Source organism: Mustela nigripes, chromosome 13 (genome assembly GCF_022355385.1).
Source record: "Mustela nigripes isolate SB6536 chromosome 13, MUSNIG.SB6536, whole genome shotgun sequence".
NCBI lineage: Eukaryota > Metazoa > Chordata > Mammalia > Carnivora > Mustelidae > Mustela > Mustela nigripes.
The window spans coordinates 33955039-33980998 of record NC_081569.1 but is presented as its reverse complement, the minus strand read 5'-3'; the positions used below and the strand labels follow the sequence as shown (position 1 = coordinate 33980998).

Sequence of the window (25960 nt, the reverse complement as noted above, 5' to 3'; positions counted from 1 at the left end):
ATTTGGAAGAAATGGATGCATTCCTAGAGACATATAAACTACCACAACTGAACCAGGATGAAATAGAAAACCTGAACAGTAAGGAGATTGAAGCAGTCATCAAAAATCTCCCCAAAAACAGGGCGCCTGGGTGGCTCAGTGGGTTAAGCCGCTGCCTTCGGCTCAGGTCATGATCTCAGAGTCCTGGGATCGAGTCCCGCATCGGGCTCTCTGCTCCGCAGGGAGCCTGCTTCCCTCTCTCTCTCTCTGCCTGCCTCTCCATCTACTTGTAATTTCTCTCTGTCAAATACATAAATAAAATCTTTAAAAAAAAAAAAATCTCCCCAAAAACAAAAGAGCCCAGGGCCAGATGGCTTCCCAGGGGAATTCTACTAAACACTTAAAGAAGAATTAATTCCTATTCTCCTGAAACTGTTCCAAAAAATAGAAATGGAAGAAAGACTTCCAAACTCATGTTATAAGGCCAGCATTACCTTAATCCCAAAACCAGAAAAAGACCCCATCAAAAAAGAGAATTACAGACCAATATCCTAGATGAACACAGATACAAAAATTTTCAACAAAATACTATCCAATAGGATCCAACAGTACATTAAAAGGATTATTCACCACGACCAAGTGGGATTTATTCCAGGGCTGCAAGTTTGGTTCAACATCCACAAATCAATTAGTGTGATACAATACATTAATACAAGAAAGAACAAGAACCACATGATACTCTCAATAGATGCTGAAAAAGCATTTGACAAAGTACAGCATCCTTTGCTGATCAAAACTCTTCAAAGTGTAGGGATAGAGGGTACATACCTCAATATCATCAAAGCCATCTATGAAAAACCCACAGCAACTATCATTCTCAATGAAGAAAAACTGAGAGCTTTTCTGCTAAGGTCAGGAACACAGCAGGGATGTCCATTATCACCACTGCTATTCAACATAGTGCTAGAAGTCCTAGCCTCAGCAATCAGACAACAAAAAGAAATTAAAGGCATCCAAATTGGCAAAGAAGGCAAACTATCACTCTTTGCAGGTGATATGATGATTCCTGTGGAAAATCCAAAAGACTCCACTCCGAATCTGCCTGAACTAGTACATGAATTCAGTAAAGTGTCAGAATATAAAATGAATGCACAGAAATCAGTTGCATTTCCATACACCAAAATCAAGACAGAAGAAAGAGAAATTAAGGAATCCATCCCATTTACAGTTGCACCCAAAACCATAAGACACATAGGAATAAACCTAACCAAAGAGGCAAAGAATCTGTACTCATAAAACTACAAAGTACTCACGAAAGAAATTGAGGAAGACACAAAGAAATGGAAAAATGTTTCATGCTCATGGATTGGAAGAACAAATATTGTGAAAATGTCTATGCTATGTAAAGCTACCTACAGGTTTCATGCAATCCCTATCAAAATCCCATCCATTTTTTTCAAAGAAATGAAACAAATAATCCTAAAATTTATATGGAACCAGAAAAGACCTCAAATAGCCAGAGGAATGTTGGAAAAGAAATCCAAAGTTGGTGGCATCACAATTTCAGACTTCAAATTCTATTACAAAGCTGTCAGTATCAAGACCGTATGGTATTGGCACAAAAACAATCACATAGATCAATGGAACAGAATAGAGAGCCCAGAAACAGAAACCTCAACTCTATGGTCAACTAATCTTCAACAAAGCAGGAAAGAATGTCCAGTGGAAAAAAGACAGTCTCTTCAACAAATGGTGTTGGAAAAATTGGACAGCCACATGCAGAAGAATGTAAGTGGACCATTTCCTTACATCACACACAAAAATAGACTCAAACTGGATGAAAGACCTCAATATGAGACAGGAATCTACAAAATCATTGAGGGGATCACAGACAGCAACCTCTTCGACGTCAGCCACAGCAACTTATTCCTAGAAACATGGCGAAAGACAAGGAAAGCAAGGGCAAAAATGAACTATTGGGACTTCATCCAGATCAAAAGCTTTTGCACAGCAAAGGATACAGTCAACAAAACCAAAAGACAACTGACAGAATGGGAGAAGATATTTCCAAATGGCATATCAGTTAAAGGGCTAGTATCCAAAATCTAGAAATAAAACTTATCAAGCTCAACACCCAAAGAACAAATAAGCCAATCGAGAAATGGGCAGAGGACATGAACAGACATTTCTGCAAAGAAGACATCCAGGTGGCCAAAAGACACATGAAAAAGTGTTCCACATCACTTGGAATCAGGGAAATACAAATCAAAACCCCAGTGAGATACCACCTCACGCCAGTCAGAATGGCTAAAATTAACAAGTCAGGAAATGACAGATACTGGTGAGGATGCAGAGAAAGGGGAACCCTCCTACAGTGATGGTGGGAATGCAAGCTGGTGAAGCTACTCTGGAAAACAGCATGGAGGTTCCTCAAAAAGTTGAAAATAGAGCTACCCTATGACCCAGCAATCGCACTATTGGGTATTTACCCTAAAGATACAAATGTAGTGATCCGAAGGGGCACTTGGACCCAAATGTTTATAGCAGCAATGTCCACAATAGCCAAACTATGGAAAGAACCTAGATGTCCATCAACAGATGAATGGATAAAGAAGATGTGGGGTGTGTGTGTGTGTGTGTGTGTGTGTGTGTGTGTGTGTGATGGAATACTATGCAGCCATCAAAAGAAATGAAATCGTGCCATTTGCAATGACATGGATGGAACTAGAGGGTATTATGCTGAGCGAAATAAGTCAATCAAAGAAAGACAATTATCATATGCTCTCCCTGATATGAAGAATTTGGGAGGCAACATGGGGGGTTTGGGGGATAGGGAAGGAAAAAATGAAACAAGATGGGATCGGGAGGGATTCAAACCATAAGAGAGTCTTAATCTCACAAAACAAACTGAGGGTTGCTGGGGGAAAGGGGGTAGGGAGAGGTTGGTTAGGTTAAGGATATCGGAGAGGGTATGTGCTATGGTGAGTGCTGTGAAGTGTGTAAACCTGGTGATACACAGACCTGTATCCCTGGGGCTAATAATACATTATATGTTAATTCAAAATTTTAAAAATCATTAAAAAATGAAAATGAATATGGATGTTCATTAAATGACTTGAAAAAATCGCTTTCCTTATATTATTTTGTTAACTCGTCTGTGCATACTCATGTGAATTAGAAATTGGTCAAAATCAATTCTTATGACCCAATTTGCTTTGCATAAAATGCAATCAGCCAGCAACCCAGAAGGAAGGATCAACAAAGATCTAACTCTTTGTGGCAAGATTGGTAAAAATGGCCTCTTGATGTCTATGATATTACCCAAAATGTCTGCAGCTGTTCAGAAGATACACACATACTCAACACATAAACCACTGCCCTGGGGAAGATGAAGCAGAAAGAAGAGAAACATGGTTTTTACTTCAGACCTTTGGGAATGAAGCTCCAGACAGGATCACTGACTGGCCCTGTTTGAACTCCAGTAGAACGAAGACTGGACTGTACCTCAGCTCCTCAAAGAGCCTCCCCCATCTCAGAGAAACCATTTAGCCCAGTATCTAGTGCATAACCATGTTTTTCTTGGAAGGAACAAAGGCTGGCTTAAATGTGTAGATATTAAATATTTATTTGCAAGGACTTCAAAAATTTCCTCCACCCAACGTTTCTCATGTTAAGGAGGAGGCCAAACGGTGCTTTGGCATTCTCCAGTGGCACCTTCTCCAAGTCCAAGGACATCTGGTCACCACCGTGTCACACTCCTGGGAAGGAATAAATCACCTGAGAGTGACAGACTGTTTCCTCTGGAAAAAGACCAAGCTTACCCAAATAGTTGTTGCTCTTGTGCATCTCGGTGATGTTGATTTTGGTGGCTCCTTGGGGGATCTCGACCACGCGGTGGTAGCCCAGGCTGGTAAGGGCGTGCTTGAACACGCCCGACACAACCTGACAGCCTGTGTTGTCGCCGCCGCACACCCCGCATTTGTCCACCACCTTGTCTGAGCCCAGGTAGTCGTCACAGCCAATGCTCTGCAGAGAGGTGGAAAACAAAAGACTCTTGGAGCACATCACAGAAGCATGGGGGGAGACGGAGAGAGGAGGGAATGGAAGATCTTTTGGTGGGTCTTGAACTGACCTCCCTCCTGCCCCCCATTCAGCTCCTGCAGTGTCCACGTGCATTCTTCCCTCACTTGACAGAGAGTCACAAAGCATCCACTCTGGGTAAGGAACTTCTCAAGGTATGTGGGATACGTACACTCCGGGAGCAAGGGGGAGGCCACAGACAGTAAAACACGACACGTAAATCAAATCAGTATGCTTGGGGGTGGCAAATGATAAGGAGAAAAATAATGGAGAGAGAAGGAATAAGGAGACCGTGGGGACCGGTCACTTGTTTACACTGGCTGGACGGTGAATTTGTCTTGAAAATCCATCCCCCTTGTTGGACTCAGAGAAGAGACCATCTGGGATTTTTTTTTTTTTAAGATTTTATTTACATATTTCAGAGAGAGCATGAGCGGGGGGAGTGACAGAGGGAGAAGCAGACTCCCCACGGAGCAGGGAACCCGACTCAGGTCTCATTACCGGGACCCTGGTATCATGACCTGAGCCAAAGGCTTAACTGACTGAGCCACCCAGGTGACCCCATCTGGGGTTTTTATATAAAGTTCTTTGGGACCATGATAAGTACTGTATCTACAATTGGGATTTGTCCCCAAGTTCTTTATTCTAAATGATAGACTGTATAAACGCTTAGCAAAGGATCCTCAGAAGTGGTACTCACAGGCCCAGTGTCTTAGGAAATTAACACAAATTTGTTGAGATCTGGGTCTCCACTGGTCAGTGGAGCTCTGAAGAAGCAGGAGCAGCAATATTTTCCTTGGCACCCCCAATGCATTTTTCCCAGGGGTAAAGGGGGAAGGGAGGCAATGGCCAGATGATCCACATATAAATAAATAAAGGGGTGATCCTTGTTCAGACAGGCCTATCAGCATTGAAAGGAACTCCACTGACCTTCTTGAACTTCCTCCAAAAAAGATTCTTCCCATTACTCATTATAAGACCTTTTAGCTTTATCATTCCCCTCCCTGTTCATGTTTTCTGTTGGGACAATTTTTTTTGCATGAAAAAAAAATTAAACCTTGGAACAAAGGGCAAGATCATTATCTTTATGCCATCCTTTCCCGCTTCTGGAGCTGATTCCATAGGGCTCACGATCATGCTTTCTGAACCTAAAATTTAGACGTGTGGTCTGAGCAAAGAATTCCGTCATGTTTCTACAGGTAAATGGAAGGGAGCAGACAACAGCTTGGACAATGCAGTACTGAGATGACAGGATCAGTTCACTGGGTTCTGGGGATCGGGAATGACACTTGAAGTCGAAATGGGATTCTAAAACTTGAGACGCATGTTTGCTGAATCACAGGCTTATGTTGGTTCTCGAATTCTAAGAGTAATCATCAGACCACATCTCAGGGGGGAAAGTGGTCAACAAACTGTTCAAAATCCACTTTGGGTTTTGTGATATATCCTTGGGTCTGTTTTTGTGGGCCTTACAGGTCAAATCCTATATGCAGAGTCAAATCAGAGGAGGTTCAGGCTTTCCCCTCCAACCTCACACTTGACTGACATCTTTCTGTAGGCACTATACCTGTACATTATTATTTCCATATTCCTGAGGGCACTTTAGTTCCTCAATAATAACTGGTCTCTTCACAAATAGCTTCTCTGTAAAACATTATTTCTGACAGTAACAGAACATCATCTCAGTATGTTCACCCACATCCAATTAACCTTTCAAAATGCCATGTTTGCTATGTATTTCTCCTCCCTCAACTATTTCTTGCCTCTGCTCCATGCACTTTTTAGTAGAAAAATAAGGAAAATGTTTTTCATGCATAATTTCCATCCCTGACCCCTTGGGTTCTCCTTGGCTTTGAAAGAAAGCAAGAAATAAACAAAATACCACAGGTCTCACCAAATTAAGGACATGCCTCTGATTGTCCCTGATGGGGCAGATGGAGAGAAAAGTGGGTCGGCACACAGTCCGTTTCCTGTCTAGCAAAGCCTCACCCTCCTTCCTTTGCATTCCTGCTACCCATGGACTCCGTTTGTCCCAGACCGAGCTCATCCTCACGGGGCACACCAGTATAGGGAACGCTGAGTACAAGGCGTGAGGTAGGAATGAACACACAGGAAGTAGGAAAGCATGTTCGCGGAATGACTTGGCTCCAGTGTAGGGTTGCTGGGAGGGATGAAATCAGGCTGGAGAATTCAGCTGAAGCGTTTAAGAATCTTGGTTTCCACGATGAGGAATGAGAATTTTATCTGACGGCATCAGCAATAACCACTGGATGTCTCAAAAAAGCAAGGGCCGTGCTCGGATTTGTTTTCTGGGTGATAGCTTTGACTGTTGTGGAGAGGGTCCCAGAGTGGGAGGAACAGATAAGCTAGTGAGTCTCTCTCATCTAAATAGAGTGTCAGGGATATTTCAAGGATAAATGAGAGCCCTCGAAGACGAGGACGGACATCCCACGAATCCTCAGCCCCCAGCCCAATTAGAATGGGATGATCATAAGGTTGGTTTCAGACAACCACAGCTAGGCTAAATGTCATTTAATCTTGTGAAACAGATATTATATTAAAATGCTCTGCACAGTTCCACCAGTGCTACCCCACACACCGGTTTCCTGCGTAGCACGGCCTCTCTGGAGGACTCGAGACATAGGAAGGGAAGATTGTAGCAGTTTTTCCTGACTGACGTTCAGATGGCCTGGAGGTTGGCTTCCGTGAAGCCTGCAGCCTCACAAGTGCGACCAAGAACTAAAGGTGACATCCTGTTTCCTCAAGGTTGGATGGTGGCTTCCTTCTGGGGTCATTGCGGAAGACATTTCCACCACCATCCATACGTTTGGGGACAACGCCCAGAAATGAATTGGGCCAGAATTCTGGCTTGCACCTTAGGAAGCTGGTCAGTTGGTCTCTGATGGGGATGACTTAAAAATGCTGGTCTGTGTCTCCAAACTCAGAGGTCTGTAGGGGTTTCAAGTAGGCACTCGAGTCTGCTGGACCCAGGTTTTGTGCTGGCTCGGCCACTTGGCAGTGCTAATCTTTGGATGTGTTAATTAGCCATCCTGAGCCTTTGGTGTTTTGTTGCTGGGGATGGTATGTGTCTGTCTCACAGCAATGCTGGGGGATCTAATGAGGTAAACATAGAAGGCACCTAGCAAAATGCCAGAATAGGGGGATTTCTCAGAAAACATGGGGTTTTGTTATTCATTGTCTTCCTATACTGGATTTCGTCAGTAAGCTATCCATTTTCAAGTAAATTCTATCATCACGTAACCACAGACCCGCTCCTATTTCTAGAACACTCCCTAGTACTTCCCAGTTGCAGACATTCTCTTCCTCATTTGGAGAAAGTCAGAAAAATCCAAAGAGCTAAGAAAAAAAGTCACCTTTCCCCATAAAGGTAAGGGGCGTTGCATGGCCCCTTCACCCTCACTGCTCCAACAGCGCCAAGTGAAAAGGGACAGGATGAACAAGGATGAACATCTGCTCCTCGATCTACTTTTATTTCATTCTTTTTTTTTTTTAACCATGTACTATGGTTACAAAGAGATATTTCCAGCTGTTACAAAGGCAAATGGACAACTATCAGACACCCTTAGTATTCTTCTAGCGATTTCTACAACATGTTGTAGGAGAATTTTACACGTTGCAAGCCATCACAAGAGAAATTGCTCAAGAATTACCCCCAATTGTGTGCCAAATTAACCTAAATAAAATTTCCTGAGGGAGATAAGCCATCTGCATAACGTGTCTGGTGGTGGATTTCACTGGGAGGAGGCCTCCGTATATCCTGGCAGGGTAGGCCGGTGCCAGGCCTGCAGATAGTATGGCTTCTGATTCCCTGATGGGAAGCAGATGTTTCTGTGTGTGCTCAGTAAACACACCAGATATGGAAACCCCAACTGGTTGGCTAGATGACACAGACAGGTAACAAGATGGGTCTTAATAATTGTGCCATCACAACAGGGTGGGGGAATGTTATTATTAAAATGATAAGTAGCTAACACCAATTTACTTTTATTTGTAGTAAGCTAATTTGTGAGAATACATACAGATGCCAGAACTTTTATTCATGACATTCTGTTGAAAGAAGTCCTTTGCATAAGGATAAATATCTCTCTCTTATTACTATTAGGAATGTACATCAATACAATCTTCCTGGAAAGCCATTTGGTAATATATACTGTTTGATCCCAATTCTTCTACGAATTTATGCTAAGGAAGTGATAAGAAAGCAGGCCAATGATTTCTGTAGGAAGCAGCTCATCACAGTTGTTATTACCAATTAAAAAAATCAGAAACATTTTAAGTGTCCAACATAGAAAAACAGTTAAACAATATATAGAAATTCTCTGGAAAATGCTGAATGGGTCTTTCTCCCATTGTCATTCTCATTAAAATCTGCCAGCACTTATGCCTGCCTGTTTGACCTTCAGTATCATTCAAGAAATATTTCCTGAGGCAACCCCTACTATGTGCCAATAAGTTGTAGACAAGGAGACATGAGGGTAAAACAAACATGATTCCTACTTATGGTTGAAATCAGTGGTTGGCAAATGACAGACCATGGGCCAAATCTGGCCCACAACCTGTTTTTGTAAATAAAGTTTTATTAGAACACAAACCTGCCCATTTGTTTACTTATTGTCTAGGGCTGCTTTTGTGCTGTTACAGAAGGGTTGTATGGTTGCAACAGAGATAGCATGGCCCCCAGCACCCAAGATATTTATGATCTGGTGCTTTATAGAAAAGTTGCCAACCTCTGGACTAAATTGGAAGGTGGACATGATCCCATGATTCAGTACAGTATATCGAGGCAGGAGGGAGATGTGCAGAGCCCTGTGTGGCCAAGACTGAGGATTGGGCTAAAGCTTCCAGATTTACCTCTGCTTGCTCTCACCTATTTCTTATATGCCACCCACTCGACTTCTCCCAATCTGTCTCGACCCTAAAACAGAAGGCAAAGAGCTGCCATCTTCTACCTCACCAGTCTTCAAGTGTTGTTGTTGTTGTTGTTGTTGTTGTTGTTGTTTTAAGCAGAAGAAACATACTTCTCAAACAAAACCTCATGCAGAAATGCAGGATTCCAACATACAAAATGAGATAGGATTTGGAAGTTCAGCATCTCACCTTCCTACCTTCTCCCTCATGACCACGGTTTCTCAACCATCGCTCTAGGGACATTTTGGGCCAGAGAGTTCCCAGGTGTGGAGGCCTTTCTTCTGCATTGTAGGATGGTTGATGACACCCCTGGCTTCTGGATGCCAGTGGCATTTCTCCCCTCAGTGGGACAAATGAAAATGTATCTAGACATTGCCACATGTCCCTGTAGTAAGAGTCACCTTCAACTGATTAAGAATCAACACTCTAGCATAATCCATAGCTCATGGGACACCAGAGAAGAGCATGATAGATCCCCCAGAAAGCATCAGAACAATGGAAGTTCCAAAGAAGCACCAAACAGCACTCTGTCCATGTCAGAATCTAATGAGCAAAGAATATTTATTATCCAGTTTTTTAAAAAACTATTTCCACACTGCAATCAAACTAACCAGTATCCTAGGGCTCTTCAAGCTTGCCATCTGACTTAATTTTAGTGTGAGCAGGATTATGTACTGGAAAGAGCATGGTGCCTAGTATGCAGTAGGTACTAAATAAGTGTTGAATGAAAGAGTAGCTGGTTGAGGCATCAAGAGATCAAAGTTACAGGACAAATTTTCTCCCTCAACTGCTCATCTCTAAGGTGTCTTCTGGTGCTGAGCTGTTTCTGAAAAAGAGAGGTACAGCCCCAATGTGAGGAATCCTGCCATGTCTAAATTCAGAGGAATTTGCCGTATGTCGACAAAATTAAATTAGAAACAGGAACCCATGGGAAACAAACTGACACTGTCATTCATTTGAAGAGAAGAAACGGTCCACGGGATGAAAGGTATTTTGGCTTCCCTAATGAAGGCCATTGTGGAACTAGTGATCTGGTTTTAATCAGGCTTATGCTTGTTGCTTTTCAGTACCTTATCCTGTTTCATTAGAGAATAGCACCTTTACCCAGTGACTTCAGTGGAAGAAAATGTTGGCGCTCTCGTCGGATAAAGTTGGGTGAGAATCAGCTGCAGTGATGTTTACTAATCTGATGAAAGAAGCCCTGAGAGGGAAACATTTCACATACTGTAAGGCAGTTACCACCCTCGTTGCCATGAGGGTCGTCTTTCTGTGGAGAGTAGGGGTGCTCCAAACTAGAAAGTGCCAATGCTTCACTTTCATGGTCTTCCTCCAGGTGGCTTAAAATGGGGGCGTGGGGGGGGGGGGGGAAATGAATGAATAATGACAATGACAACTGCTTTTATTATAAAAATGAGGAATATATTTTTTTGCATTGAATAGTAGAAACCTCTAGACTTCCCTTTACTTTTTTTTAATGATTTTATTTACTTTGTCAGAGAGAGTGAGAAAGAGAGAGCACAAGAGCACAAGCAGAGGGAGTGGCAGGCAGAGGGACAAGTAGGCTCCCTGCTGAGCAAAGAGCCCAACGTGAGCCTCGATACCAGGACCCTGGGATCATGACGCATCCTGGGATCATGACCTGAGCCGAAGGCAGACACTTAACCAATTGAGCCACCCAGGTGCCCCTCCGCCTTACTCTTTAAAATGTACTGCTGTATGGTGAATTCTCTGTTTTAAAAGAACTCTGTTTAAAATACTTGGTCAGGGTACCTGGGTGGCTCAGTGGGTTAAACCTCCGCTTTCGGCTCAGGTCATGATCTCAGGGTCCTGGGATCGAGTCCCGCATCGGGCTCTCTGCTCAGCAGTGAGCCTGCTTCCCCCTCTCTCTGCCTACTTGTGATCTCTCTCTCTCTCTGTCAAATGAATGAATAAAATCTTAAAAAAAAAATAAAAGAAATTAAAAAAAATAAAATACTTGGTCAGAACAAACACATTAAAAAATGTTCAACATCACTTGGCATCAGAGAAATACAAATCAAAACCACAAGGAGATACCACCTCACACCAGTCAGAATGGCTAAAATTAACAAGTGAGGAAATGACAGATGCTGGCGAGGATGCGGAGAAAGGGGAACCCTCCTACACTGTTGCTGGGAATGCAAGCTGGTGCAGCCACTCTGGAAAACAGCATGAAGGTTCCTCAAAAAGTTAAAAGTAGAGCTGCCCTACAACCCAGCAATTGCTATTTACCCTAAAGATACAAATGTAATGATCCGAAGGGGTATATGCACCCTGATGTTTATAGCAGCAATTTCCACAACAGCCAAACTATGGAAAGAACCCAGATGTCCACCGACAGATAAATGGATAAAAAAGATGTGGTTCATATATACAACAGAATGCTACTCCGCCAACAGAAAAATGAAATCTTGCCATCTGCAATGATGTGGATGGAACTAGAGGGTATTATGCTAAGCGAAATAAGTCAATCAGAGAAATACAATTACCATATGATCTCACTGATACGTGGAATTTAAGAAACAAAACAGAGGATCATAGGGGAAGAGAGGAGAAAAAAACAAGACAAAACCAGAGAGGGAGACAAACCACAAGAGACTCTTAATCATAGCAAACAAACTGAGGGTTGCTGAAGGGGAGGGGATGGGGTAACTGGGTGACGGGCATTAACGAGGGCACATGATGTAATGAGCAGTGGGTGTTACATAGACCGATGATGACTCACTGAACTCTACCTCTGAAACCAATAATACATTATATGTTAATTAGTTGAATTTAAATTTTAAAAAATGGAAAAAAAAAAGAAAAGTGATTCAAAAGAATCAAACTTAAAAAATAAAGTGTATATATATTTAGAGAAAAAGGGAAATACTTGGTCAGATTGTATGGAAACTCTATAGGGCCTCAGGAGGGGCCCATACCATGTGGGGTAGGTCTGTCAGATACTGTGGCTTGGGGTGGCCAAGGGGTCAGGACTAGGAAGTTTCCTGGAGAAAGGAGCAAAGAGACACTGTCTGCATTCTGTAAGATGAAGTTCTGGAAGCAAGTATTGGCAAAAAGGCAATGGTGAGTTGGGTTGATGACTGTGTCCTAGGATGGAGGCTGTTTGCACTCTGGTCTCATTTCTATGGCCGTCTGGGCTCAGGCAGCCTGAAGTCTACAGGTGTGGGTCCAACCAGAAGGCTCTCAGAGGACTGTGGGTGAATCCAGCACCTACCAGAAGGCAATGAGGGAGACTCTTGTTTGCATACTTGTCACTTCCTTGACACAGAGTGTCTTTCCAAATGTGCCTGTTTGCCTCTCTCTCCACAAGATGGCACCTAGAAGCCTTGGTAAAAGGGTACTCACCTAAGCAACTAATATTTTAGGAATAGGAGACAGTGGTTGAACATTTAAAGGATGGTTGTTGAGAAACACCAAAAGGGCCGGCTCAGCAATTCAGGCTGATTGCATATTGATGCTTGTTACCATAGGACTTTCCCTTCTCAAAACGTTTTTGTGGAGCATTTAAAAATGTGAGTGGGGATGCCTGGGTGGCTCACCTTCCGCTCAGGTCATGATCCCAGGGTCCTGGGATCGAGCCCCGCATCGGGATCTCTGCTCTGTGGAGAGCCTGCTTCCTCCTCTCTCTCTGCCTGCCTCTCTGCCTACTTGTGATCTCTGTCTGTCAAATAAATAAAATCTTTAAAAGAAAAATGTGAGTGAACTATTCAGACCTTTTATTATCTGATTGTTCATGACAATGCTTAGAAATCTGCATGAATGCTTTAAACATTGGGAGTTAATGGGCTTTTGGATGCCACTGGATGATCTCCAAGGATGGCTGAGACTGGCTGGCTGGGGAGATGAAGAAGGAAAAGTTCTGGGGGCTTGAGTCCCAAGGCTGTGAAGTCAGAAACGGCATACTGAAATGCTCTTTTCAGATGCTTAGCATACACAGGAGTGGAATTGGAGATGGAGAGACTGGAGGTTGAGAAGCACAAAGACAATTACATTTGGATGGGCACAGGGGGAAGGAGACCTGGATGGAGAGAGGGATTAGAATGCAGGGTAAAGGCACACTGCCGATGTTATGCTGAGGGCACAGCCAATGGACTATTCTATTGAAGGATGCTCTGTTGAAGGTGAAGAAGGGAAGACTTCTAGGTCCATGGTGTGGGAACCTGGAAGACTAGAAATGTTGCCTATTTCAACCAGAAGCCTTACAGATGCTGTGGGGGGCGGGATGGGAGGTGTGCAGACCCGTGATGGAGTCATCTCAGAGCCAGGATCTTGGTCATTACTTCGTTCACTGGATTTGGTCATATTAATTCTCTCTTTTTGGGTGGAACTTTCCTCTAACACCCTAAACATTTTCGTTTTAACTTTTTGGGTGGAAATCCTTCCAAAGTATATATATTTTTTTCTCCTCTGTCTCTCTCTCTCTCTTTTTTTTTAATCAAGAATAATAAACATTATTTGATCTTTTCTAGACCCTTGTTACTCAAGGTATAGTCCATGGACCAGCAAGCACAGGCATCATGTAAGAGCTTGTTAGAAATCCTGGCCACCATCTCAGGCTTCCTGAAATTGAAATTTGTGTTAGAGCAGCACCCTTAGGTGATTTGATTGATTTGGCAATCTCCTAATCTCCTAGAGCTTCTCTTCCTTCTGCTCTCCCGTGTTGTCTCTTTCTGTTCATTCGGTGCACATTCACACAAGGGAGGTAACATCTATAACACTACCCTTTCTTTCATAGCAAATTCCTAGGTTCAAAATTATTCACCAAAATAGTAACTGTCTTTCTCATTTGTCTTCCTAGGCATGGAAACTGCTGGTTTATCAAACTGGGAAATATTTATGACCTAAGAAAAAGCATCCTGTTCAATGGGAGATAGGATGACCCCATCCAATATCTTGCTCTTCGGTGCTAGAATGACCAAGAAATCAAATCACGATAAATTCTTCTGATTCTCTCTTTTGACCATCGACGCATCCAACACCCCAAAATAATATTCATTTCATTAAAAAATGAAGGCACTGTGTGTTCCACGCATGCTCAGAAGGAAGAAACTGGGCTGACATATTTAAACATGAAGGCTCCTTCATGCTTCTTTTGAAGGATGGCTAAGAAGAGGGTTATCTGTCAAACTCAATGTGTTCCATAACAATAATTCAGGTGGCAGCCAGATGAATAATTCTCATGCTTACAGAGAACTTTCCGACTCTTGCAACTTGAAAGCAAAAGGTAGGGCCGTGGCAGATATGACACACAGCTTCCAAGTGATCACATTAACAGTGTGCACTTGTGTACACAAATATTTAGGACATGCAACCCAGTTGGATAGATACCGCTCCTTTACCTTCTTTGGGGAAGCCTTGAAATTCTCAATTTTCACCAGTCCCTTCTTTAAACAGATCCTATTGATGGGCTTTTAAATCATGCCCCCAGATGCGTCAGCGTACGAAAGGCGAATGCTGTGATTTCAGGTAATTTTTCCTGCATGTGGCTGTGAAATTTATCTTCCCATGATGCTGCTGTCATCATGTCATCCTTCTGACTCAAAAGGCTTCCTGATGTCAGCTGTCACTTAAACAAGCTGATTATTTCCTCCCAGGCAATATGCCTGTATTTGAGTCCCTGATTCCAGGTGGACAGGAAAGCCTGGGGCAGAAGCAGCCCAAGGAAAAGCTCCAGCCCAGGTGTGGAAAACCAAGCGAAGTAGGAATTTTGAAAAGAACCCAGCCTCCTTCTGCTTCCGCAGCAAAGGTACTTTGTCAAAGCGACAGTCCATGCTAATTGGGAACGCGCATTATTAAGGATGTATTCTAATTTATTGGGTTGGTCTGGCGAGGCTAAAGGCAGATGAAGTTCGCAAAAAGCATCTGACACATGGAAGGCACCCAATACATACTATGTTTTATTTAAAGTCAAGTTAAAGACAACACAGAGGGCACATTCAGAGAAATACAAACAAATGGTACTCGTTCCTAGCTTAAACAATAGCTGCCTTGGAATGTGATTTAGTGAGAGAACGGCCTGCGTGGTCTTTGAAGAATGTGGGATGGCAACAAATATGGAAGCAAAAAGAAAAGCTTTCTCCGGCAGAGCAGAATAACCCTAGTTAAAAGAAAGCCAGAGCCAAAGTCAAAAAGTCAAAAATGCCCTTTTGACCACGATGGACTCGCGGGGGCCCATGAAAAAGGTGTCCTCTTATGACTCAGAGAGGCCTACAGAAGTTCTCGTGAGCATCAAGGAAAGCCATCAGTGTTTGCTGAGGATCTCCTCAGGTGAAAATATTTACTACCATCTTAACAGAGGAGGGAAGAGGGAAGTTCGGTGACTCCCCCACGGTTACACAGCGAGGCATCAGGATACGAGCCCATGTCTATGGAGCTCGAGAACCCAGAAGCAGGGTGATAAGATGAAGGCCAAGCTCGTGAGGAGGACACAGCGAAGAGACGGGGACTGTGGTGGTGAACAGCCCGTGCTGACAGGTGAGGAACAGGGGCTGCAGGGTGAGGGAGTGGGAACCGCTCTGGAAGGGGGTGAACACTGGGGCCACAGAGGCAGGTGTCCACGGACTGAGGACATGCAGCCTGCGGGTTGACAGGTGGTGGCTGGAAAGGCGACTTCTGAGTGCCTGCTCTTCTCTGACATTTCATGGAAAGGATCACCTTTCATGGGACAGCTCCAATTTCCCAGAAGCTCTGTGTCCTCTCTTTTCCACTATCCCCACAAAGCCCTGACACTAAAAAGTCTCCCAGCCACTCTCTCCTGTTGTCACAAAATGATTAGATGGAGACTTCCTCTCCAAGGCAGACCCAAGGGTCTAGGACATGAAATACTTTGGATGACTTCTCTTTCCAGGAGGTTCCCTCAGCCTCAGGCCTCCGGAATGTTCTCCTTTGATGAGCAGAAAGGGAACCATGAGCTGATGGATCAGGGTTTCCCCTAAGACCACCTTTCCTTGGGATTTATCTGAGTCATGCTAGTGATCCTGGGGATTTTCAATTCTTTTTGAAATCTAAGGTCACCCTTTTTGTGACTGTATCCTACATATATTTGAGGGCTGCAAAGAAATCATTGTATGATTTCAATTTCTTCAACTTGTGTGTGTTTTTTTTTTTAAGATTTTATTTATTTATGACAGAGAGAGATAGTGAGAAAGGGAACACAAGCACAAGGGAACTGGAGAGGGAGAAGCAGGCTCTCCACTGAGCAGGGAGTCCTGATATGGGGCTCGATCCCAGGACCCTGGGATCATGACCTAAGCCCAAGACAGATGCCCAGTGACTGACCCATCCAGGTGCCCCTCAACTTGTGTTTTTAAATGATGATTTAAAGAAAGAGTCCGCTCCCTTTAAGATAAAGAAACTTGTGGAAATCTTGAGCACAGGAAGGCTACAAACTATAGTTTAATAGGCATTGCTGCAGAACATTGATTTTGAGTTGTTAATGCCTCCTGTGGGTTCTGTGAGTTATCCAAGGCATGAACCCTCAGATAAGAAATGAATTGGATTGCTAGAGAAAGTATCTACTTGAACACTGGAAAATCCTTGCCTCAAGTACATTGGTAATGGTGATATGGTTAACGCAAAGCTATTGAGATAGTAACTAGCAAAATGATATATTTGCTTCTTAGGATGGCCAGGAAACCACATCGTTAGCAGACCTAAGGATGCTTGTCTTCCTCTCTGCTGCGGCTCAAAATCATCCACAAATTGACCCAGGTGTTTTAATAGAAGCTAAAGTATCAGGGAACAGAACACATGCAAAGGTGGCATAGGGCATTGATCTAGTTGGCCTTGAAAATCAAATTTGGATTTCCTTATAAATTTGGACCTTATGGGTACCAATGCCTGTCAGCCACGACCATTCACTCTCCTTGCTGAAGAAGACCTCAGTTCTTTATTTTATACAAAGATCACTAAATGGATTTGAAATAAAGGTCATCTATCCTTTGCAGAAAATATAACTTTGAAATTTCATTTCATAACAGATTTCTGTAATATTAAGAAGAGCAAAACAGCCCGTCCAATAAGATTAGGAGAGGCTTATCAGAGTCAATTCGGGCTTCTTAGCAAGGATTTCCACTAAACACAGCATGCTGGAACTGCAGAATCTTGGGAGTAGAAAAAAATCATAGAAGGCATGCGGTCTAACCAAGGTCAGAGGAAGTGCCATAGGGGTCAAGTTCCATACCGGAGCCAGCCTAGGATCCCTGCCAAGACCCTGGACAGGTCACAGGACTAATTTAACTTATAAAATGTGTCTGTTAGATGAGATAGATCCATAATTTTTAAACTATTTTAAGGTTTTAATGTTTTCATAATCCTGTTATCATATTTTCAAATTGTAAGAGTTCGAGAAACATCATCCTCAACTGTAGTTCCCACTTAACACACTGGAGGCAACTGTACTAACTTACTTTTGTGCAGCCCTCAGGACAAACTGCTCCCATTTTAATGTAATCTAAGAGACTACCTGTCTAAAATCCACAATTTGTTGTCTGCCTTAATCAAGAACTCCTCAAGAGTCGTAAACTGAAACAAAATTAAGAAATGAACTGGGGGGCAGGGGCGCCTGGTGGCTCAGTCGGTTGAGCATCTGCCTTCAGCTTGGGTCATGATCCCAGGGTCCTGGGATTGAGCCTCGTGTGGGGCTCCCTGCTCAGCAGGAAGTCTGCTTCTTCCTCTCCCTCTGCCCCCCCCCCCGTTGCTCCTGCTCTCTCTCTCTCTCTAATAAATAAAAATCTTTTAAAAAAAAATAGTTAATCAGATTTGAAAATGGCAGTAACTCCATTGATTCCCTTCTCCCTCCTAATGGTGGTTGCTCTTCCAAGAGAACCATTTTCCCTGAGTTTTCTATGTATTCTGCTGCCATCGGTAAACTCATCGTGTTGTTACCTCTTTTCACCTGAACCCCTAATTCAAAAGATGGCTCTCTTGAGGAGACCTTTAGGTGTTGGTGTTTTCCAGCTAAAGTCCCTGGGTTATACTGGAAAAACATTCTGTTAATTATTGTCTTTTCTCTTTTTGACTCATTGTCCAGGAAACTCAGGAAAGAGATTAAGGGAGGAATGCCCTCATTTCTCAAGGAACGAAACCTCAATCTGTAAAGCAGTTTTGAGGGAGAGACTCGCTGTCATCCAGAGCTCTTCTCTGAGGAAGCTGCTTACAAGTGAGAAATCCCTGGGCAGAAGGGAGAGCTGGGCCAGGTCCTCTTTCCCTCAGCGATGTCATGGGAGTCAGAGAGCTGGGAGCTCCTGATTCCTGGGGGACCAGCTGGGGTCAGGGGATAGAAGACACAGTGACGGACCACTGGCAAGGGCTAAGCAAAGTAAAATTTCTCAGTGCTGGGCTCCACAACCAAGAGCCAAGAAAAAGCCAAGAATTCAGAAGCAGAAGATGCTGGGAGCTTCAGTCCAGTGATGAGAAAAAGAAATTACTGGAATGAAATGAAATGGAGGAGGAGTAGGAACTGACATTTGTGGGGCACCTCAGGATTTTATTTATCCGTGTTTCATTTCATCTTTTTACTAGCCACGGGTCAGCTATTGCCTGTTCCCCGTTTTACTTCAGTGGAAGAACTGAGGTTCAGAAAAGTTAACCGACTTGGTGGAGGTCACATGACAGCCCCAGAGGATACCCCGGTCTGTATGCAAAGCCCACGTGCCTCCCATGCTACCTGGATAAACAGAAGGTGATGAGCAGAAGCCTCACGGCAGACAGATCTCCCTGAAATCTGAGTTCGGACCCTGCCATTTGCCATCTGGGTGACCTTAGGCAAATTCCTTAAGCCAGTGAAGCCTCAGTTGCCTTATCTATAAAATGGGCATATAGTAGAACCTACCTGATAAGCTTTTAAGAGTCAAATGAGATCATACATGAAAACCGCATACACTTAAAGTGCCATGTAGTAAAGCACCTAATAAACATTAACTCCATCAACCTTATGATTGTGATTATTTTCAATATCCCCTTCAATCCCACGTCCCCGCTCCGAACCCCACGGCTGGGAAAGAATCAGGAGTTTATTTCTCAGATAACTGGCGATCTCTACAGAGTATGTTTTTGATTCTCAAACATTTGGTAACCACAAGATCATGTGTTCCGACCAATCCATGATGGGTTTCCTTTAGAAAAAGGCAGATACGAAAGAAAATAGACAAGGCTTTCAGCCTTCTAGCAAAGTCACGGTTGTAAATTGGCCCATTTTTACGTTCTCAGAAAACCAAGCTGCTATCATCAGACCATCTTCTCACATGATTACTTTTCCCAGAGAGCTTTTCATTTTCCAGGGCGCCTCACACACACACAAAGCGCATGTGTGTGTGTGCGCGCGTGTGTGTGCGCGCGTGTGTGGGTTCCCACCCTATAAATCTCTCGCTTGGCAGAGAGTGTTGATGGTTTCTGTGAAAGGGTCTTTGTGTCCCTTTTTGTCTAAAGGCTTTTTCATTAGAAGCCTGGAAGTCAAGGTAAGCGCTGCAGGGATTCGAGGATCTCTTGGCTTTTCTCTCACGTCCAAATTATCTCCTGGAAAAATAAAAGTCCTCCATTCTCTGCCCTCGGTTAAAAGAAGTGACAGCTGGGAGAGCTTCAAATCTGGCCTTAATTAATGGGCACTGCACAAATGTGACCAAAGCATATTTGCAGAGAAGAGGCTTTAAATAGCATCAAATGTTTGTGAGCACGAGGCCATGCGATGGCAGGAAATCTCTGACCATCTTAATGGGATCAGGCTTTTGTGTGCAAACAATGGCGAGCAAACCACAGGCCAGCTGACAGCCATTAGAATAGCGTTCTCATCTGTGGTGGTGTGTGAAGGCTCTTAAATCACCACTCATCAAGACAGAGGAACATGAACTATGGCGTGAGGTAACTATAATAAAACTGGGTGCCCAAAGGAGTGGCCTCCACGCCGGTGCTTGTACAGTTTACCCAGAGTGGTCTTCCCCTTGAACTTGCGGCTGCCGTGGCCATACAGGAGCATTAGATCCTTCCAGAAACTCTGACCTTCACCTCTGAGGCTAGTGTTTTCCACTCAGTTCTGACCAATCTTTCTTCGACTTGTTCTTCCCATCCCCTCAGTCCTCAAGTCACTGTTCTTCTTTGCTCACATTTTCCATGTGAATTATCCCCCAGTGGAGACTCCTTCTCTCAGATCATATAGGAATTTAAGACTGTCCCTTATCCGGTTGCGGCCAAAGTTCCCAATGCACCAATGGGCTGCAGATGTGTTCCTACTTACCTAAACACTTATACTGAAGATGGCCAAGACCTCAACACGTGGGCATGATGTGCACTGATGCATTTCAGATACTTTCATTTCTAGATACTGATCTAGAAGCTGGTGATGTCTACAAGAAGACTCCATGTACTCAGGAAACTTCTAGAAGCTATCCCTGTCCCTGCTGGCTGAGCTACGTTGGGTAGGGAAAGCCCTCTGCTGGGTGCTTTACTTATGTGATTCCACTTAGTCCTCAGAACAACCCAGTAAGGTGGCTGCTATTATCCTTTCCTTTGATCAATTATAAAACTAAACTGTGAGTGACAGTGCAATCAGACAACTCTCCCCCAGCCAGGGAGCTGGTGAGCACAGAGGCTGGACTAAAATTGGGCTTATCTGTTGCTAAGTCCCACAGCCTTATCCATTATTCTGTGCTGACTTTCCTCTCTCATCGTTTGGCTCCCAGGCTATGGAGGAAAACAGACAAATAAATTCACAATTACTGATAATTATCGTCTAGCAGGAAACTGAACTAATAGGAAGACAACTATTAAAAATCTATACCAGTACCCAAGTAAGCTGTATGTTCAAGGAGCCAAAATTTGTCCCTTCAAGAGAAATACTGTTCTTTTTTTTATATATCTTATTTTATTTAAATTCAATTAATTAACATAGAGTATATAATTAGTTTTAGGAATAGTTCCGTGATTCACCAGTTGCATAGAACACCCAGTGCTCATTACATCACGTGCTCTCCCTCCTCAATGCCCATCGCTCAGCTCCCCCATCCCTCTGAGAAATACTGTTCTTGATTTTAAGTCACCGTGTTTCTCCAGCTCCACCTGTCTTCGCCCTCAGTGGAATCACTGTCACAGGAGGAGTTGGTCATCTGTACACCTGACTTAGAACCAGAATCTGAAGAGTAAAAATTTAGGGGCAATGCAACAGAATATTCCTGGAAACTATTTCCTGTTGAGAGTCCACAAATGCCCAGGGCTTCCGAAAAGTTTGATTTTGGTCTTTTGGTTGCTTTTCTTCCCAAAGTCCTTTTTCCTTTCCTGTCCCATCTTGACCCTCAAAGAAAAGGACAGGCTCTGGGGTAAGTTGCTGAATTGGGAAGACCTGGCATGAAGTGGGTGTCCCAGTAATGGGGAGATGTGGTACAGCACTAGGCTTGGATAAGAGCTGAAAGAACCCCGATTTCAACCTCCTCTCACTTGTGAACTAGACTTTATCATCAGCCTCTGTGTCCTCAGGAGAAAAATTCACATGTAAGCTGTTTGTATAGTCTTCGTACTAATATAAATAAACAAGACCCTACATGAGATGCAAAAAAGAAATTAATCGGGACCAGGCAATGTTTCCAAATCACTTACAGTACTTGCTGGGAAAACAAAACTTTATATTTAAAACATAACAGAAAAAAAATGTTCAATACTTCAGTCCAAGATATATAAACTGTGGACAGAGGAGTTCATTCAACTAATACTTAGAGTGACTTGAAAACACGCAGACATTTAAAACACAAGCAAGGGAATCCAGTCAACACTCTTTGGTCGTGGGAACCAAAACTAACAATTCTGAAACACTGGGAAACCACAGGGTGGCCAATGAAGTAGGCTCTGGCCATATGGCTTTTGGAATTCACCCTGTTGGTTGCAAAGACCCCCTGGAAACTTTAATCAGGAGTCACATGAGCCTAGTGACTCCTGAGAGATGTTAGCTGGGTGGCAGAGCAAGGCAGACCTGCCAGAAGGAGTGACCAGTGGCACAGAACTCAATACCAAAAGAGATGGGAAGGAGCATGCCACATTGTCAAAAGACACTTCCAAGGAACAGGAAACAGGACTTCTTGACCCACTAGATGCTCACAGAATAAATAATGACAGTGGCTAATATTTTGTGAACGCTGCACTCAACGAGTGCCCCTATGAGGTGGGCATGATTATTATCCCCATTTTACAGATGGGGACACTGAGGCCCAGAGAGGTAAAATGGGTTATTTCTCTAAGAGCTCTCAACTAGTAGGACATGAGAACTGAATATAACCCTACTGACTCCTAAAGCTCATGCCCTTAATCTGCCTGTTGTGGTAGGAATCAGAATGCAAACTGAAGGGAGACTTTCTAGTTTGGGATGTTAGGTGGGATGACAGCATCCTGAAACCCGGAAGTCTGACATTAAAGCAGCCTATTCCTTTTCTTATACCTTTAGAGGGATAGAGGATTTATGTACCACAGAGGAAAATTGGGGAGGGGGGCATCATGAGACCCTCAACGTTATCCTGCTGAAACCATTTCCCTACCTTTGGAGAACTGGAGCCAAGTGGTCAAGAAGGACTGACTTCTCAGCATCAAGGCTGCTTCCCCTCTTGGCCCATATTTTCTTCCTTAACTCTACCCGTCGGCCTCAAAGTCTCAGCTCTCCTTTTCCTTCTTAAAATCTCCAGGACGCCCTCCACCCTGCAGGATACCTCCTCTCACTGCCAGCTATGGGGTGTTACCAGCCTGCCCAGCCCTTCCCAGCATATCTGAGAGCTCTACCAGCCACCAAAGATTGCACCAGAAGGACCAATCGCAGACTTAGGTTGTTTGTCGGTCTTGGTGTTTCCCGTCTGACTCCCAGAGTCACACTGCTCATTTCACCCCTTGGATGGAAGTCATGAAGTGCTCTCTCTCTTAACCCGGAGTGTAGATTAGAGTCACTTAGGAGGCCTTTAAAAGCTCTTGAATTGATTCCTGGCCATACCTCCAAGACTCTGACTGACTTGGTCTGGCATGCCTGGCCATTGCAACTTGTTGAATACCTCTCAGGTGATGTTAACATCTACTGCTCCCACGACCCTGCCTCTTAGAAGGACCCTGTTCCAAGTCATCTCATGCAGCGGTGTCTGTCTCTGGGGAGGTCTATTGTGCTCTGCCCTGGGGACATTTGGAAATGTCTGGAGACTTTTTTTATACAGATTCTTCCTCCCTCCCTCCCTTCCTTCCTTCCTTCTTCCTTTGAGAGAGAGAGAGAGCGAGAGAGCGAGAACAAGCGATTGGGGGTGGGGGTAGAGGGAAAGGGAGAAGCAGGCTCCCCGCTGAGGAGGAAGCGGGATTCGGGATTGGATCCCAGGACCCTGGGATCATGACCTGAGCCGAAGGCAGACGCTTAACCGACTGAGCCACCCAGACACCCTGTCTGGAGACATTTTGATTGTGTAATTGGTGGAGTCAAGGGGAGAGTATCTGGCAGGTAGAGGCCAGGGATGCTGCCAAGCATCCTACAGTGCATGCGACAGCCAGCCCCCTCAGCCAAAATGATTGGTCCAAAATGTGAACAGTGCCGCTGTCAAGAAACCCTGTTCCACCCAAACTGGCACCCTCGTGACACACACTAGTACATTTGAACACCCTTGCACCTCGGAGGCAATGCTCAGTGCTGCAAGAGACCCTGGTTGGAAGGTCTCATTCTTTCTGAGGCTCCTTCTTTCCTGGACAGTCTGACTTCTATTACCCTTCTGGAAATGTTGCGGCGAAGGGTGTTTTGCCATCTCCTTTCGGACTTTGTGCCTGAAAGGTCGGAAGGAACCTTTCTCTCTCTTCAGGGGAGGGGATCCCGCTTTGTAGTTCTACGCACAGAGTCATGCTAGAATGCTCGCACCTCTTTCATTACATAAAGTTCTCAAAGGAAGCATGACAAGAAACAAGAACCCTGAAATTGGGGGTAAAATATAAACAAATGTTTTGGCTGATGTACTGCACATTTTTTAATCACAAAGTGTGTTTTCAGAGCGTACTGAGCCCTGCCCAGAATGGCTCTAATTAAAGATCAAAGGCAGTGCCGTGACAGGCAGAGCAGAACACTGGGCCAACTCCACATCCCCTGCCCCGCCCTGGAAATAGCCATGTGGTCATCCGTTCGCCTCAGAAGCACCATTTCAGCAAGCAGTGATTAAAGGAGGGTTTTTGTTTTGTTTTGTCTGTTTATTCTCTCTCTCCCTCTCTCTTTCTCTCTCTCTCTCTCTTCTTTATTTGGAGGAACATTAAAATGTGGTTAGAGAGCAACACGTTTTCAGAAAAGTCAGAAAGTGACTGCGAGCAAAGACACAGTTTGATGCTCAGAAAGTGTTCCCACTTTTACTGAGAGATTCCAACTTGAGGCAGGAGGAGGACAGCCACCCAGGGGGGATAGAGGCCCCTCTCTGAGCACACACAGGGCATGACCCCATCAGCCAAGGAGCCAGGAAGGGTCCCGGATCCGAGCCGTCTCCTGTCACCTGGAGGAAACGGGTCCCTGGGAGCGAAATGTCCCCGAAGTACTTCTCAGGAGGCAAGCGCACAGGAAGACGGCTCTAGCAGTCGCCTACAAGATGGAGTTGCTTGGGGATGGGATGGGGTGGGGTGGGGGTGGGGAGTAAGTGAACAAAGAGAAGCTTACAGAGAGGCTGACGCAACAGTCTAGGTGTGGGATGTGAGTTCAGGGGCCAGGAGCTGGATAAATAAAAGAAAAACCCAAGGATGAACGTCCCAAGGGAATAGCCTGGAAGTCCTGAGAATCTTCTTATGTATCATAACCTCTAGAGCTGAGCTTCTCAAACTCCCCTCACCAAGACGTAAGCAATGGAGGTACAGCCAGAGAGGTGATGAGAGCTAGGAAGGAACCGAAAGGTGGGCTTGTGGTGAGGAGTACTTGGGGAGGACGCTTTAGCATTGCTAGTCAGGGAGGGTGATGTCGGAGTGTGGCCTGAAACACAGGAGTCATCCTTGGGAGGACAACGGAGGCAGCTCAGAGGCGGAGGGACAGCTGGGGAAGGCCCTCAGGGTTCCCCCCGGCGCTCCGTCTTGAAACCTGTCAATGGTGTTTGATGTGACACAGCTCAGGTCCCCTCCCCTGTCTGGCTGCTCTCCCCTGGATGAGGGCCAGTTTGTCACAGGCCCCACTGAGATGGGTCCCAGTGATCTGAAGCCAGTCACCGCGCTGCGGGCTGACTAGGCAGAGGGAGCCCGGTCAGGACACGTCTATTCATGCAGACGGAGCCTCTGTTCGTTCTCTGGCAGCTCTGCTGCCTTGTTTATTCACAGTGAGCCAACCTGGTGACAGATTGGACAGAGAGCCTGACAGAGTGAGAAAAGTCAGGGTATTGCAAGGGTTTGGGCCAGGAAAACTGTGAGGTAGCCATGTAACCAAACCCCACAATTGGTGTTTTGGTTTAGGCTCAATCCCCTAGATTATAAAAGTGCCTTGTTTATCTTTGCATTTCAAGTGCCTAGAGCAGTCTCCAGCTTACTGCGGGCACTCAATAAATATTAGTTGAACGATGAGATTGACCGGCCCTGTTTCTGTCACTGCCGGCCAACATAGGCAGAGACTTCCCAAACATGTGTGGATGCTGGGGAATATCTCCCTGTTCTTCTTTGGTTTTCTTACTTGGAAAATAGAGTCATCAAATCCATGTATAGTCTGACTCCCAAACAACTTTATCAAGATTGTCTATACCACAATGCTCAAAGTGCCTCCCGTAGACCAGCAGCATCAGCATTACGCGGTTCTGCTTACTAAATGCAGGACCCAGGACCCCCTGAAACAGTACCTGCATTTTAACAAGTTCTCTAAGAGACTCCCGTATGCACGCCAAAGTGGGAGCACCCCTGGTCTCTGTCCAGATGGGCTCTGCCTGGGTCCTGTTGGTTCAAATCCTGGTTCTGCTCCTTAGGCGTTGGGCAACCTCAGGCAAATTATTTAATTTTTTCGGGTCCC

General features: G+C 44.5%; 1 protein-coding gene across 2 annotated transcripts in view; it reads right to left on the bottom strand.

Annotated features, from left to right (window-relative positions):
• THSD4 (thrombospondin type 1 domain containing 4) overlaps window positions 1-25960 on the bottom strand; it is a 557289-nt gene that overhangs the window by 108269 nt on the left and 423060 nt on the right. For both annotated transcript variants that reach the window (XM_059371952.1, XM_059371953.1), the window contains one exon: window positions 3801-4005. In XM_059371952.1, coding sequence (XP_059227935.1) covers window positions 3801-4005 — 205 coding nt within the window. The remainder of the gene's footprint in view (window positions 1-3800; window positions 4006-25960) is intronic.